Source organism: Echinococcus granulosus, assembly GCF_000524195.1.
Source record: "Echinococcus granulosus chromosome Unknown EG_S00025, whole genome shotgun sequence".
NCBI lineage: Eukaryota > Metazoa > Platyhelminthes > Cestoda > Cyclophyllidea > Taeniidae > Echinococcus > Echinococcus granulosus.
In genome coordinates, this window is record NW_020170405.1 from 551,521 (window position 1) to 569,143 (window position 17,623).

General features: G+C 38.4%; 1 protein-coding gene across 1 annotated transcript; it reads left to right on the top strand. All coding sequences in view use genetic code 11, as the record gives it.

Moving 5' to 3' along the window:
- Nucleotides 1–7,139: 7,139 nt before the first annotated feature.
- Nucleotides 7,140–10,591, top strand: EGR_04201 (hypothetical protein; the record flags this gene model as incomplete). Its single annotated transcript, XM_024493450.1, has 2 exons — nucleotides 7,140–7,299; nucleotides 10,380–10,591. The coding sequence occupies 2 exons, from the start codon at nucleotides 7,140–7,142 to the stop codon at nucleotides 10,589–10,591; spliced, it is 372 nt and encodes a 123-aa protein (XP_024352151.1).
- Nucleotides 10,592–17,623: the final 7,032 nt, after the last annotated feature.

Below are 17,623 nucleotides of genomic sequence, written 5' to 3' on the forward strand. Positions count from 1 at the left end.
GGTTGCTCGTGTAACGAATGAACCTGGTTCTGGGGAATGCCCTCTAACTTGTTCTACTGCGGAATATTAGTCCAGAACGCAACGCCATTTCACCAGTATTCGAGTAGTGGGAGTGTATCGGACTGATACAACAATATGACCAGCTATTTTTGCATTGTCCCAAGGGTTGGGTGACTAACGCCGAAAAGCTGCATGTGTCTGGTGAATTTGCTTCAACTCACACCAAGATAGAAAAAAAAAGGAAAAGAAAACCAAATCGGCCGAAAATGAGTTAAATGCATAGGTAGTCAGGCCAAGTGAATGGTTTCAGTCCTCGAAGTGGTAGGTACCACTCAATTCGATCAATCTCACCTCACATTGAGCCAATTTAATGAAGAACGCCTGTTTAACCATTCTGAAATGGCACGCATTCATGCCAATTAAGATAGTGCAGGAAAAATTTAAAATTTTGGTGACTAAGCACAATGTGTAATAAACATTTGCTGTCCGAAAAGCATTACTACACAGCGCGGAGGAGGTTCCATTGAAACAGCTGTCTTTGTGTCCGTCTTGCCCAATCTGGAGGAAAATCACCTTTTTAGCAACGACAAACGCATGTCTTGTCTACAGATCTCTTAGCAGATATTACCTGCATTGTTGCGCAACAAATTGTAAAGTCCCGACACAAATGTGAATGGACTGATGTACTTCTTCGTAAAGCGACTGTCGCCTTGAGCAGTTTTTCAGTTGAATTAAGAAAAGCAACAACCGTTTGAAAGGAAGTAACTTTTCAAGATCAAGCTAATTTAGTGACAGTGTAGTCAATATTCTTAATACTATCAAAACTAATTAAAACAGGCAAACAAAGAGGGCTAGTTTAAAACGCATTTCCTTTTTTCAAAGTCGACTCCACAGTCATACCAAAAGTTGTGGTTTGGTGTGCACTTATTCATAACTTATCCCATTTTCGTAAAGAGCTTGTTGCTTCAAAAATGCAATCTGAAGTAGTTTGCACTTTAATGACTCTAGACACAAAGACTTCCCGATTAGAGATTCCCGCTTTTTAAAATGTAAAGAAGTTTCTCATGACGCATATTTTTGGTGTTTCAGCCATGTGGAGTTACGAAAATAAATTTCATGATGGTATTGCAAGTGCCTCAGCATTGCCTGCCCCCGGTAAGGCTCTTTGTTTAGTCAAGAAGTATGGAAGGCGCTGGGGTATGCAATTCATACTTCAACAAGATTGCAGTTTTGATGTTGGAAGGTGATTCACTTTTAAACTGCATACTGTTTGCCACCGGGCGTGTGGAGTTTTCATGTCAGAGGTCCTGACATTTTGCTGTGTAAATAGAGCATCATCTGCCGTGGGCAACTTCCACCAGACACTTGTAACAAGTAGAGCTATTGGTCAACTTATTTATTAGCTGTTGTTGACATTGTCTCTTAAAAGGTATTTTTGTGCAACAATAAGGAACAAATAAAGGCGTTACTATCAAAATAGGAATAACAAAGCCAAAAGTAAGTAACTATACATAGCTGTGATATTTTTCGGTTTGACCTTTACTTAACGGCCAAATGCCTCAGCTGTATTGGAGTCTAAAGAGTTCAAAAGTAATGACTTCACCTTCCAAAATACTTTTTACAGCAAATGGCCTAGAAAGCCTAAAAATAGGAATGCAGGCAGTTTTCTAAAAAGTGAATTTAAGAATGTGTGTCCCGAACATGGTGGCTAGGTACTTAAAATAAATGAGATTAGTGCCAGCTAAACAACTACAGTTTCGTGGCAACTTTAAGCAAATAACCGAATAGATGCCTGAAGTGTTGAAAACAATGTTGCTACTGCTTCCGACGCCACCATGATAGACGATGGGGAACCATCTTTGCTTATCTGCATAATTTAAAGTTATGATCTTATAAAAAGCCTCAGATGTGCTGCTCAATGTATGGTTCTCACCCGACGTTTCCCAGTTCCAGTTCGTATTTTCAATATTTACATAATACGAATATTAACGATTACTGAACTGACACAACAAATTTTGGTGAGCAGGATTGGGCATCTTAACGAAAAGGTCAATAGCTGTGTAAAGATATTCAGTTTTCACATTCAAAAGCAGCTTGCATAATTCTAAAAGCATTGGCTTTTGAGTGATTAATCACAAAGGCGCATCAACAAAAAATAATGTCTTAAACCGAAACTCAGCTACAGATCTCTGAACCTGCCACAAAGATCAAATTTTAAAGCGTCTTTGTTGCACTTACTGGCTATAATCCTAAATACTTCCCAGAAGTTGTATTGAAAAGGAGAGGAAAGCTTGGGTGTGAGATGCGGAGACAATGTTTCACCGCCTATTAGCTTACGTCTACACACGTGTGAAACTACATTTTCATTGGCTGACCACAATATCCAACTTTGAGTGGTTCCAAGGTCAGCACAATCTGATTGGTCAAGGCGTTGTGGAATACAAGAAAAGGTGACAGGAGGTTGAGGAGTAATTAGCCTTAAATGCTTGTGCAAAGGACAATTACCGATATGCCGCTAGGAGGGCTGTCACACTCATTCACTCATGGTGCATTGGGAGTCATAGCCATGGCGATTTTGAAAATACCTAGCACTCAAGAATTGCATCAGATTTAGGCACTCGTAACGAATGCAGGTGGATAGATTTGATCATCAGTCAATTTGACGAGTCGACTCAGCAGTCGATCCCCATTAGGGTAAGATGCTGCTGATTAACGATATGCTCGTACTTATGAAAAAAGATCATATCAGCAAGTATCCAATGCATTTTCGATCAGATTACCAAACCATATTCCCTTTGTAAAATGCGGGCTTAGTGTTACTGAATTTAATGCACAAATCAGTCCATAGATTGTGAAGAGCGTTGTAGCTTGTCATGATCACCCCGATTTCGTTTCAAGTTTTTTACCGTAACCGGGTATTCTATTTGTCTCTACCATAAATTCCACTACAAAAAAATTAACCACAAAATAAAATTGTGTAAATTAGTTCCATGGTTGGTGAAAGTGCGGCAGATTTAAGGAAATTGTTGCAAAAGGGAGTATTTACAGGGTTAGATCAGACCAACATAACTAAGCGGTGATACGCTATGAAAAATCGTGGGGCTATGATTAAAATAATTTTTCAAATGAATACAATGGAACAATTTAAGGGGGCTCACTGGAAAAATAATAAAAGATAAACCTTGAAGTTTGAGCTTGGTACATTAAAGGCGGAGAGTGGGGAAGTGTTATCGGCAGTTGACATTAATTTGTAGGATCTCTGGTAGATCATACACAGATTAGAGTTTCATTACAGTCGTTTTAAATGAATTAGATCGAAAGAGAAAAGTGAATACTCTGAGTCTAAAGGTGACCGCAATTTCTTCATATCGGTGCGAGGGCCGAAATTTCATCGTAACCTCAATCACTGAAGCCTTGCCCTTTTGGTCTCGACTTTGGTGTCCTGCAGGACATTTAACATCACAGAGGGCTCTGAAGAGGTAAATAGATGCAGCCTCTTGACACACAGAAATAAATACTGTATTAAAAAGTAGCCAGGAGAGTTTTAAGGCAACAAATGAAACCTTTTTGGACGCGACTTAACCTCACTATGCAAAAAACAGCAGTCCACATCCCGCATATTTAACTTGTGCAAATTGGATAGCTGAGAGTAAGATTTTCTATTAAAAGGTGAACATTCCTTTACTTTTACAAGGTTTCAGTTTATTTATGCAATCAAGTTAGCAATTTTACTTCAATTCGGATACAGGTAAGATGGCGAGTTCGCAATTCAGCTGGAGGTCTTTCTGGAAAGGTGTTCAGACCTGACCAAAGTTACTAGCTATCATTCGACACTTAAGAGCGTAGATTAACTTCGAAGGAAATAACTTCTGCCACAGAATTCGAGCGGTATTTATGGTCAACGTTAATAACAATCAACCTCTTCCTAACAGCATCCTAAATAGAACCAAACTTAGCTATATCTGACATTCGCTAAAATTATCGAAATAATTTCGTTCGGGTTCAAAACACTCTGCTTTTATAATCCTGCATCAAACTGGTTTATCTCCAAGGCAGGGTGTCCATTTGAGAGGCAGTGGGGCATAACAAGAATACTCACTGAGAAACTTTCTCCATAAATTGTAGTTTCAAAGATGGAGAATCATTCAGTTGTTCACAAGGGGTTCCACTTTGCCATGTGAGGACGAGTTTTGAGAGCAAGGCATTTGACTCCTTCTAGCCTCAAACACCAAACTACGCATGATCGCATTACCCTCTGAAATATTTTAACCGTCGGCAATGGTAGATAACTGGCAATGCCAGTTTATGGTAAAACCAAAGCCGATGAGTGTGTAGCAATATTTTCTACCTTTTTCCCCATTCAACTTTGCCAGAAATTGTAACATTGGTCATTTTCAATAGTGGACAGATAAATTTTACTTTTTGTGCCTTTTGAGCATGCTTCAAACCCACATAGAATATTCTAACTTTTCCATTCGGCAAAGCAAACGAAAATAGGAGGTATGTGACTATGATCAAGGTCGACTTTCAACAACTCAACATTCCATTTACCAAAAGTAAAAAGAGGTATTATAGCTCAAGCAGATTTTGACAGCGTAATTTAGTTATTATTTGCTTTACCCATTTTCACTTTAAATATGCAACTGAAAAACCCTGTTTATGTGCTGAAACATTGAAGTTACTTAATAGGGAGTCGTGCTTTTTGAAGGGAGTATTTTCATGTTATCAGTCCAGCACAAGTAATCATTTTACTACCCTAGTAGAATTCTATCCTGCTTGGAAGCGAAGGAAAGAAAAGCACTTTGTTCTCCATAAGCAATGTTTGCTTTAATATCAGGTATTCTCAAATGTACTCATTAATTTGTTTTCGAATGCAAATATGCATAATTGTAAAGGCTCCTTTGGACAAAAGATCTGTGACCAAATGAGCCTTGATAAAAAGGGCAAATGGGAAAGGAACAGAAGAGAAAAATATAATTATACGTTGTGCTTCAGTTTAATGAGGTAATCCAGACACGTGGTGCGATAGTGTTTAAACTTGGGTTGATTTCGTGCGCAGTGAGGTATTACCGACCTTCTTATTAAACTCCTTCTTATTAAAGCGAGTGAGTCGGCACCAGTCATCAAGCCGCAGTGTTCCCCGACTCCAGCGGCAGTTCCAGATGCATAATTCTAATGTTTAAACATTATTCCCGTTATCCGCCTTCCAGTCTCTGCCACTAAGTTTCTGTGTCTGAGTGGTGTTGTGCTCTGATTACCATCCCGGTCCGTCACGGAATGGGTTTGGTCGGCTTTATTATTGCTATTTTGCCCCTCACCGACTTGATTGGCTGGTCAGCGCTCATCCCCAAGTCAATCAAAGGCGAAAGCAAACTACTTGTGGAGTCTATAAAAATAAAGCGAATAATGGTTAAGTTATGAAAAAAACGATTACCTCAATCACTATATTTAGCCTTTATCCAAAACCCTTTCATCAACCACCTACTTTTAGCGCGTTTGATTTTCAAAATTCTGTTCGTATGGATCTGCATTAACACTCATAAACCGGAGCTACATGTTTCAGGGAATGCAATTTGTTGCTGATCATCAACGCCATGTGCCTCTTTGAAGGTACAATTTAGGGGTGAAAATATGATGGGGGCGGAAGGAGTCAATTAATTTTACTTTTTTAACTTTACACTGGATTAACCGCACAAGGCAAAATTTAGTGACTCCGTTTTTCCTCCAAATTGACAAATTTGATTCATCTGCCGCCCCGAGGTTACCAAAATGGCTTGCCTCGAAAAAGTGCAGCCCGTCACAGGGGCTAGGAAGACAAAAAGCCAATTAATTTTTTCGCCACAATCATACATCATAAATCGGTCGGACTACATTTCATTGCAGTTTAAAGATTGTGTTCTCCAAGACCGCCATTTATCACGGTCGGAGAATTTGTGTTGGGTTCACAAGAAGACATGAATCATTATCCGGGTAAAATAATTTAATAAAGGTAAGATAGCAGGGTTACTCGAGCTTTGCAATTGTTTTAATGACAAAATCTTAAAAATGAACAATTTTAAGCAGTGCAAAGTCTTACTCTTCTGGTGAACTATAAAGTCTATCTCAAAAGGGATGGAAAATATAATCTGATAGTTACCACTGATGGTTACATTATAGAATTTTGAAGCATAAGTAGAAATAAGTGCAATTCTTCCATTTAAATTTGACAAAAGTACTAAAAACAGTTGATTTTATAGCAATTTTAACTTTCAGTTAGAGAGCATTTTGCTTCCTCTCCTCCTGAGTCCCACCTACCTATTCAAACTCCTCGAACAGCAGGTAAAAGTGGTTATTTTTAATCTCCTGGTTCTCTGGTAATTTTATGTGTTTAGCTCGGCTATTTGCGTGCAATAGGCCAAGTGATTTTGTCGTTTTGTCATACTGATAAAATCACAGAGTGAAAATAAAGCTTTCTGGCTTTTGTGAAGGGAAGTTGTGCGTTCAGTTAACTCCACAGCTAAAAAGCCACATCCAAACCTAATTACTCGCTGATGGTAGCACTCCAACTTTTTTAACTCAAATCGAGAATATGTAACTTAAACAAAAATTGCGAAAGTAGAAGTATATTTGTGTTCTGGAATGCTACTCAACCGTGCTGACAACATGCGCAGCGATGCCTTTGACTTTGACGATCACCTGCAACGAGGTGCAACGAGGGACTTTGCATTCTTCAGATTGATTCCAAAATTAATGGGCTGGAATTTAACGGTGACTAGTCAATCCTGTGTTAAATAGTCAAAATTTATCTTTTGTTTTTATTGCCTTGTTTCTTACAGTCTCTTTGCGAACCTATTATGCTAGCTTCTTACAGGCATCAAGAGATTTTACTCTACCGTTTTATATTATCAACTCAACTAATCATTTGTTACCATTATGACGAAAAAAGAGGAGAGTTTAAACGTTAATGTCCCAAAAGTATGGAACAATGTTAGTGACAACTTTTTATTCGAAAAAATGCGTCTTCATTGTGTTTCTTTGCAGACAATTTCCACTGTTGATGCTATCGTGCCACTTGTCCCAATTAACCTCGCCAAGTTAGTTATTCTCATTTGTTTTTATGAGTACTGATGAGACTCTGATCCATTAATCTTCATTTCCAGATGTCTAAGGAGTATGTAACTCCCCTTCCTGAATACCAACAACTGACTTTTGCTGCAACCCACGAAACACACGTGCCACCGCCTCTGTTAGACTGTTTTTCCAAATCAGTGGACTTCAGATTGTTAACGTGGCTACCATTGTGGAACCCGAAATGGAAAGGTAAGTTGGCTGTTTAGGTTACAAATCCAACTTAAAATAGCTGAATTTAGTCATGACTCCTTTGATCTCCCAACTTTTGTAATGCCTATTATCACGAGGTTGTCAAATTTACTCACACAGACTCTATTTAAGTAATTTTAAAGGATCAAGGCACCCATGCAAAATGTACTATATTGTCCTTTAACCTTCCAGCGTTACTTGGGCGTCAATTTGATGTTTTACAACAGGAAAAACGGTGGTCCTTCAATTTAGAGTCAAGGAAGAAACACAATAAGAATTTCTGGGATTACTACAGAAGCTTCTAATCCACAGATTTGGCAGTTTGTGTAAATAAGTTATTTAAGACGTTATGAAAAGATCTGATCTTGGCATAAGCACTATTCATTTTTACTCATTAATGTACTGTAGGCTAAAACTCTTGCCCTTCTCTAGGATCCACCGCACACGAAGACACGGCACTGGTGACTTAGTGAAATTTCCGTCTCCCTTTTAAAAAGTTTAATGAAGGTAGGTCAGTTTAGGAGACAGGACAGTCGTTAGCAGCGTTTTCGACCTCATTATGACCTTATTTGTGGTCAAACGCAGACCCAACACATCAATGCAACATGATTTGGAAGATATAGCTATTAATTGTTAAAATATTATTTAAATTTGAGGATTATTTCTGTGTAGGCTAGTCCATAAAGAGTAAAAGTTTTAAATAGGCAATGCTTTCTCTCTTAACATTATTTGCTGTGTTAATGTGGTATGGAAGTGATCAAGTCACCAGTCATATCACCTCTGCAATAAGCAGGAAAGAAATGTTGGAAGACAGTGCCAAGATTTTTGCCAAAAGCTCCAGCTGACAACTGTTGTCCCTCCTTTGAACTTTTTGTCCACCAGTTCTTGCAGCGGGTGTACAAGAGTGGTTTGCGTTTTTTTCTCTAGACTCGCGACCACTTTAGTCACCTTCCTCAAGACACTGCTGGATAGTTTTGGTATGAAGATAGAATTTTTCTCCTTTTGGTTTCGTTTCGTAGGATGGTGTGTTATTTAGATATATTGGATTTGGGCCTGGGTCCTTCGTCAATTCACTTAGAACAGTTTATTTTAAAGCAATAATGAAAGAACAGCCATTTTTTCTGTCCTTAAAAGTTTTTGTGAATTCCAAACTCCGCAACCTTGAAATTTGCAACAGGAAGCAGTACAGTGAAAGAATTGGGTTGGATTTCCATTCTGTTACAAATCGAAAATACTAATAACATCTAATCTTGATGTTTTTATCTAAAAAGATTCGAGAAATTTGAATAAGTAGCCTCTGTTTAATCATTCCAGTCATATCAGCCCTCATTTTCAATCCCTGACCGCTCGCAGCCAGTGTTGTTCTTGTTTTCAAAGCAAATGGGTTCCATGAAAGTTGCAAAAGACAAAATTTTTTTCTCCAAATTTCTGAAAACACTTTTCTACTATTTTAGTACCTTAGTCTGACCAGGTAATTGGACCTCAATATTGGCTTAAGGTTAAGATTTTTTAAAGGCATTTTGAATCTTATGGTCCTTTTGTTTTATGAAGCGTATCTATTGCTGGAAGGATTTTTAAAGCAGGAGCTGTGCCTAATTATTAGCGTCAAAAATGAAATTGTGCACCAATTGCTTCCACTCCCACGTATATTTTGCGTATTCGCATTATCCTGTTTCGAGTTGGAGATGGTGCTTTCCCCTGAATTTATTTACAAGACATTAAACCTCAGTTCTCTTCACATAGGTCAGGATTATGCACGCCCTCCAGTGGCTTTAGTCTGCATGGCACGCAGTAAGTAAATGCCCCGACCAAATCTGTAAGGTAATCTTTGTTTTTATTATGGCACAAAGCTACCACTAAATGCAGAAAGTAGTCGGAAGTTAAAACTGTTTCAGACCTTGAAAATTGGTCTAAATAGGCCCAAAGTCTCTTACGCAAGTAATTATCTCCATTTTTCACCGGAAGGCTTTTACAGGAGGTTAATTGGATCAAACACCCCAAACTTACATTATACCTTACTGTTAACGTAGAGGTTAAGATATTAGCCGAGTAGAACAGGATAGTCTAGATTTCATTCGTGAAACTGTAGATGCTTTCGCCGGTGTTAATCCGTAGTCTACTGCCAAAAAGCCAACACAGTTAGAAGTTGTATGCGAAATCATTGAGGTAACATTTACGTTTACATCCTTCAAGGAGTTATAAAGTGGTTTTTTGGATTAGTAACAATTGGTTTGGCTTCTGTTATTTTACTCATTAAGTGCGCTTGATGTGAAAGATTGGCGTTCGGTTTTATTTTCTTTGTTTTATTTCATCAGTAGCCAGAGTGTATTTTGGCAGCACTTATGACTAATCCTGCCCAAGAGACTTTCGCACTTGTGATGGCAGTTTCTTTTGACTAGGAAGCTTTTCGAAACAGAGTTCAACCAATTTTTGTTACGGTGCTTCAACGATTTAAGCGGTGAAATAAAATCAAGTCAGCTAAGTGGCCCAGAAACCTCTTCCTTATTGTTTACTAGTCATCCACTGAAGGCAAACAGGGCATAGATGTTGAATTTCTACGGCCTGGGTAAAAAGTGGATCTGGTTGTGGGTTTCGTAATAGCTTATTCGCTCTTAATGCTTTCGCTTATTTGTTTTCATTTGAGGTTAAAATATAATAAGGAAACCACCCATCGTTTCCGTTTCATTACATATCCGAACACATTTAATTGCGGCTCGGTGGTACTTTTCCTTTGACCAATATGGTGGAATGATTGCTTACTTGCTTAACTGAGAATGTTGATTCGTTGATAAAAGCATGAATATTATATAAATAAACTCGTAAATGGTAGCTTCGGAACAAACGGAATGTCACACTTCCCGATAAAATTTCCAGTTATAAGATTAGGCGTATTTTTGTGGGTATTAAATACGTTCAAATAAATACAACTTTGACAAAGCACATTCTGCAAATCATGTAAGAGCACACAGAGGAGTGCTTTAGCTTGTGCAAACTTTATCAAAGGATATTTAGCGCCCCGAGTCTTTTTAAGAGGAAAGAAGTCATAATACTAGCGTAAACTATACATTGCTGACGTATAGAAATGCTGGGGACTGCTGACATGACACGAAGGCCATGCCCCAGCGGAAGCGCAAAGGTGGACCCTTCTGCGTCCATGATCCCAAAGCGAAGAGATAAACGAACAGTCAAAGTACTGCATAGCCTTTTTAGTGTCGCCCCTGGTATTCCTCTCGGTCACCCTCCCGAGTGGACCATCACAAGCGCATCAGTTATCGAGTTTGCGGGCAATTGAAAAGATACCAGACTGCAGCGTCGCTTATTTCTCTTAACAAATCCACTGGATCTAGATTTTTTGCCTGTTTGGGAACTGTACTGGGGGAAGGGAGAATGTGCACGACATCTCTTACATACATCGTTAGTCCTTAAAACATTGGCCTAAAAGGTCATTTAATAAAAGACGGTGTTTAAAATAGCTTCTCGGAAATACAGTTTTACGCTTATTTCACCTTGCTATTTTGTCTTGGCTTTACTACTGCCCAGATATATCCATATGGGTTCGATCCAGTTAGTAGAGAGATGGAGGAGGTATTGCGTGTTCACTTAATTGACATTTCACATAAGTGCTGTAAACATCTCTATAACAAGCTTTTAAATAGTTTAGTGGTAGCGTCGCTTTAGTTGTTAAAATCGTTCCCATAGAAACACGGGACTAGGGAAGTTACCGACGGCAGACGTAATTTTTAGCCCTTCTTCTAGGGGGCACTCACAGCTTTTCCCATCCTCCGGGAGTTTGTTTATTCGGATGGAAATTGCTTCCCACTGCCACCAGTGTAGCACCTGAGTCTTTCCTGAAGACGAAAGAGGGCACAGTACTAGGGCTAGAAATGCATAGCCAAAATAGAGAGTGGCTAGAGAGGGCTACCGGCATAACCCAGAGGTCAGAGTGCCTTAAATGCTCGCGAAACCAAAGCGAAGAGTTAAATGTATTATCAAAGTATTGCAGCATAACAGGGATATTTATAAATGAAAGGATCTAGGACCACGTCGCCACCATGAACTACAGCTTACCACTGATGGCCTAATCAACACTAATGTCTAGAAAGAGGCATTTTTTACTTCGGTTACATTGGGGCATGAAATACGTCATACGATCAATTGTGATGCACCTTTACAGTCTAGGGTTTAGAACAAATGAATGTGATAAAGTCTTCAACATTCCCGGAAACAGTAACAATGAAGCAAAAGATTTCAGCAGGATCTTTGCAGAAAAGTCAGTCGATAAAATGCTCAAAATGAAGATGGATCATGTGTAAAGTCGAGAGCTTAGAAAAATCTGAAATCCAACAGAATTCCGTAATATGCTGAAGTTATAACAACAAAGTAATGAAATCAAGTTTGTATGAATCCATAGGATTGCACATTTTCTTGCAAATACTGTTAAGTATACACTCTAGACCTAATAGCTTAAACTTCCAGTAAACAAGCATCGTCCTCTTATTGCAGATTGCAAACATGATTCATGAAAGCCATTCTTCCTTTCAATTATACCTAATCATTAACTTCACATTTTGACATAAGTGATCAGAGGTCCATTCAACTAGGCGGTGACTTCTGTGTAATGCTTCTCCGAGTTCACAGATTATCAAAAATTGTTGTTTTTAGGCAAAATCACAACAAAAAAATGTTCAATCCTCAATGCTTACATGCTGGAATTTCACATGTTATCAACATCCACATGTTATATAGTTTCAAGCAAGACGAATTAAAGTATGAGGATGGGTATAATCTACTGTCTTGATAGTTTATGCTGTTGAATAATCGTCTTGGCAGGATTTGATCTGTAAAACGTGCATGTTAGGATGTACATTTGTGGCAAGAGGAGTCAGTAAATCTGAACCTCGTGATGGATCGGATGGGCACCATTGGCCCCGAGAAGTATACTTACCCGAAACATGCTTAACCGAGATATCTGAAGCATGTCCTCATCCAGTTCGTCTATTCCTTCCAAGGGTGTGAAGGGAGGGGTGCAAGAGAGATATATTGAGCCTATTACAATCATACATTTCAACAGGACTTCTTGTGATAAGATTAGGCTTATTTTTTATAAAAACTAAAAACCTTTTAAGTGAACATGGCCTTTACCTTGGGGCACTTAAAAATCGCAAAGTACACGGAGAGGTGCTTTAGTCTATCCAGACTCCAACATCATATATAACGGGCGTATTTATGAATTGAAGAGCCCAGAGAAAAGTCTTCACCAAATGCAGTTTACCACTGATGAACTAGTCAACTTTATTGCCTACAAAAAGGAGAATTCTTTTCCTCATTTACAGCAGAGCATAAAATAGAACACACGACTGATTACGATGCAAAAATTTGTATCAAATAGACACCAAACTTTTTCAATTTTCCTCAAAACCGTAAAAATAATGCAAATTTTTCCCTAGACTCCACACAAAAAGTTAAGTCAAAACGAAATCATAATTTAAAAAATTTTAGTTTAACAGTGCTTTTAGTAGATTTAACTTATAACCACAAGTCACAGAAGTTAAGTTTACTTGAATCGTACCTATTTTCCCATTTCCTGATTAGCGCAGTTGAATTTACACTTCAAATCTAACAGCCTACAATCCAGGTAAACACGATTCATTTTTTTGCTGCAATCGACAAAGACAATTCCTATAAGTCATTCTTTCTTTTTCATCCTCTTCCAACTATGACCACACCTAATCGTGGGATTTTACATTCAGATATAATTGCTCACAGATGCAGTCGCCTTGGAGATGTTGTAGCACCCGAACACTTTCCTGAAGGCAAAAGAAGACATGAGCCTATAGTAAAAGATGCACTGATTGACTGAGCAGTGTGTGGTCAAATGGAGATCGTGTCCATTCTGAGCTGTAAAAACTTGAAGCGTTTTACACTCCATGTTGCTGGTAGGCTGAGAGCGCCACATTCGATGTTCTACACGCCTCTGGAATGCACGGCCACCTAGTCCAAGTACACGCCAGATTTCCTGTCGCAAATGGCGAAGATATAGCTCCCCGAGACTGCCTCAAAGACGAAAGAAGTTACAATCCTAAGCGAGATAGTGAATTCTCGATGTACAGATGGGTTGGGGGACAACTGGCATTGCCCAAAGGCCATGCCGCTCAGTAAGAGTGTAATGACAGAGTCTTAAGTGCTCGTGGAAATAAAACGAAGAGTTAAACAAATAATCCTGTCACAAATGCCACACTCAAGTCGTAACGAGTTTTTGATATCCCTGACATGTTGGCACTGCGTGCCAACCCATATTTCAGAAAACCACTGCTTTTACCACTTAAAGAAGACATTGGATGCTTATCTCAGCTTCAAACAATGGATTTTACTATTAGCCAATAGATGAAGACAATTCACATTTGGAAGAATTATCCTACAAAATGGTGCAATTAAATAATTAGAATAGAAAGTGGTTGCGTAATCCCAAAGTCCAAAAAACCACCATTTAGGTGTTTGTCATTATTCCAAATACCATACATTATTGTTGTAAGTTGTACAGAACAAGATGGTGCAGTAATTATCTGAGATCTCATGCACCCGTTTTCTCTCTGACAGTCAGCGTTGCCGTTTCTTACTTTGGAAAGATTTGATAATTATTCCACTCTACACATTCATAACATTAGTAGCGTTTTCCTTTTAAACTTCGATTTCATGGTCGGTTGTTCATGACACGACTTTGTACGCTTTGATACGGTGGTATGGAACCATTTCAACATCAAAGATGTTTGTCGGGTTCAACAAGTAGTAGAAATTTCCTATTTTCAAATGATGCAATGCTTAGAATGATAGCTTGTAACATATAATGAAGTTATTGCATTTGTTTGTGTGCAGGATTTTGTGCTTAAGTAATAACTGTAAGTCAGCTTCTTACTAATAAAGCTAACTGTATGTCTGGCTTCTCTGTTGACGCTTACGTATGTTATTCTCACTCCCTTAAACGCCTTATTTATTCGCAAAAGTAACACTGCTTCAGCACGTAAAAATAACCACGCTCTGTTCATAGTTTTCTTTGATCCCTACCGCAATAAGCCGTACCAAGTTTTCTTGCCTCCTTTATTTATGTTGATCGCTGTCGGAAGAAACAAAATTGGATGCTGTGTTATAGTTTCATGAGTTTATTTGTAAAACCTTAGTAAGTAGATGCAAATCATTAGTATTTTATCAGGTATGAACATAGTTTTTGATGTTCTTATAAAGAATTTCTTGGTCAAAACATAGTTGAAGATTATGCATTCGCAGAGAAAATGGCCTACCGTCGGAATTACTGGTTTCTGACTATCCTGTATTGCAAGAGTAGGATACAAGTCAAACTTGGACCTTGGGGTGGTGCTAAAATGTCTATATATTGCTTCATAAAAATTCCATGAGATTGCCAATCTTGTGGAAGTCAAAAACAAAATGTCAAAATATCCTTAGAAGTATTTTAGCACCAAGTTCACAGGCATCCTTTGCGAAGTCTCCTCTTTATCTCGACGCTATTTCGAAAAGTCATGGATAAGGTTTCACTACGACTATGCGTAGAAATATTTTCATCCACGAGAATATTCTACTCAATCTATTTAATCCACCAGCCAAAATCCACGCAAATTAAACACACGGTCAATGAACAACGCATTTCATTTACATTGAGCTCTCGAAAGATTGAGATTGGAAAGCAGAAGCTCATAAATATACAGAAGTTATTGCTAAATCATTAGGGCACATTTTCCACATTCAAGTAACGAATATTTGATGGCAAATTTCCTGTTATCGTTTAAAGGGGTCTAAAAAACTCCCCTCCTGGGAAGTGAGAGAGAGCGCCGTGTTTTTGAAGATTATCAATTAGAGGTTCTTAAAAACCGTGATTTATTTATGCTGGAGGATGGTAGTGGAAGTCCCTTTTGTCTCAACATTTAACTGAGGATATTTAACTCTCCAAGTTTTTAAACTTCTGTGAATATTTTATGACTAATTGCATTCTTTTCCGGTTCTCGCACTAAACATTGAACTCATATACTATTGATAGGTTTTGTAACGCCAAACAGATCTAAATAAGCAGAGAACAAATTGTAGCATGCTGCGCCACATTTTACGTTGCGTGGATGAATCGAGTACACTGGCATAGAGCTTAAATGAGAATTTTTTATCCGCCGAGTGACTTCGACTGAAACCCGCTCGACTTCATTGCAAAGACAAATAACACTTTTGAGGTGCTCTTTGTCCATTTTAGCAGCTTTTTAGAGTCTAAATCGATAGCTATAGACGAAATGAGATACGTCAGTTGGTAAAATGCTTTGAGGTATAAGGCTGACGCTTTAGTGATGATAGCAGCTTTTCGGGTATTTGTCCCTAGCGGTTTAAAAAAATCGGACAAGGGCACACCCCATTAGTTTTAAATGGGGATCTTATGAATTTCATCACCTTGTTTCCAGATTAAGGCGGTAAAGGAAAGAGTATAGGCTACATCTTTGTGAGACTAAATTAAAACACATATTTTTACAAATGTCTGCCTTTAAAATTATCTGTCTTAGTGGTTCAAGATCAGAAGGCAAAGATAAAAATGTTTAAAGGGGGAAACTTTGACTTCAGCTTAAATTTAATGGGAATGTTTGTTTAGTTCAGAATGTGTTTAGTTTATAAATAAAACGAATGAGGTTCTTTGGGCAGATGGTCAGCCTTTCTGTTAAAGTGAGGTGGGAAATTTTTGGCTCCTCCGAAAGCTCCACAGCCTAAGTCATTAGGTTTATTCCTTTGACAATAAAGTGGTTATACATAAACAGACTTAGAGATAAGATAATACCTACTTCTCCCTTCTCTGTATGAAAAGTCGCATTTGCTAAGCTGAATGAAAAGATGATCTTTTCAATGAAAGAATTAAAATCTCCAATATTTACACATTAGTGAGTTAAATTGTTGAAATACCCTTAAACTTATAGCAATAATACTTCTATTGTTTGTTAAACTTTACTTGTGGTTGCGCCGGCACTAAAGGTCACTGTCGTTGTACTTCCTCCCAGCGGCATGGCGACCGAGCCTTACTGGTGGCCCCGCGGCTTCTCTACACGTCGGCAATGCATATTCTGCCTGTGTAGGTTAGTTTTTCTTTCATTTAGAGGAAAGCTTTTAGGCGATGCAAAGCTAATGCGTTTGAATAATAAATTATCTGTGTTAACCGAGACCGCTTCTCACGCACCTTAAGTTGCCAACATACTTTTTTGCATCTTTTATTTAAAACCTATGCTAACTGCATAGCTTGAATTGTTATTTGTGCGGTTAAATTTTAGCATGCAGTAGTCTTTGTAGCTCAGGTTACTGTGCATACATCCCGATACACAAAGCTTCATCAAAGTGTCGTCTGCTCCTCTGGTGAAAAGTTCTGTGTGTTGGAAAATTACCGATGCAAGCTTTTATTTGCGGGAGCAATGTGTTAGGTACTGATGAAACATATGTATCTTCAAAAAATTAGGCGAGCAACTGATCTGCGAACGGCTACGCACTGTACGTCAAAAAGTAGGCAGTCCTTTTTTCTACCTGTCTTTGATCAACGTGCGCTCCAAAACATCCGGCGTTCGTATTTTCACAGATTCACTTCTAACCCTAAAACATCGCCAGAAATGCCAGTAAATTCCACTTTTGTTGAATGTCACAACTATGTGTTCTCGTAGGATTCATTACCCATCATTTTTTACTCATAGGAAAGTGGAAAATTGGAACAGTGATTACTTTATGGGTTTTTGAGCAAAACTTTTGTTGATCACGAGGATCGGCCACTTAATCATTAACACCCTGAACTCAAAATTCCTTTCTGGTTTTAACATTAGTTAAACTTCTTTCCTATTCATTAAAAATCATCGCAAAAGATCATGGCATTTATAGTGCAAGTTCCTTAAGTTGTAATCTACGTACAACAGCTTGCTTTTTAGTCAATGACCACATTGTGGTTCAAATTTCCCCAGTTTTGGAGATACTTGTCAGAAACTGAGAGCAACATAGACAAACTGGCAGCTTGAGTTACAATGACATTATAAAATCCACTCGAATTTTCTGTTGAATGCATCAACCCGTCACCATTAAAAATTTTCCTTTGCATTGAAGACTTCCAAGTTCCCAGTTCTCCCTAAATATTGCAGTGGTACAAGTGGCGATATAAGCTCACATAATATGAGAAATTTTTGTGCATGAGTCAGCAAAAGTAACTTTGACCCATGAATGCATCATTATGCATTGACTCGGGTCTTCCCTGAAGTCGAAAGAATCCATCATACTCAGACAGAACATGAAATGCCGACGTTTTGAAGGACTG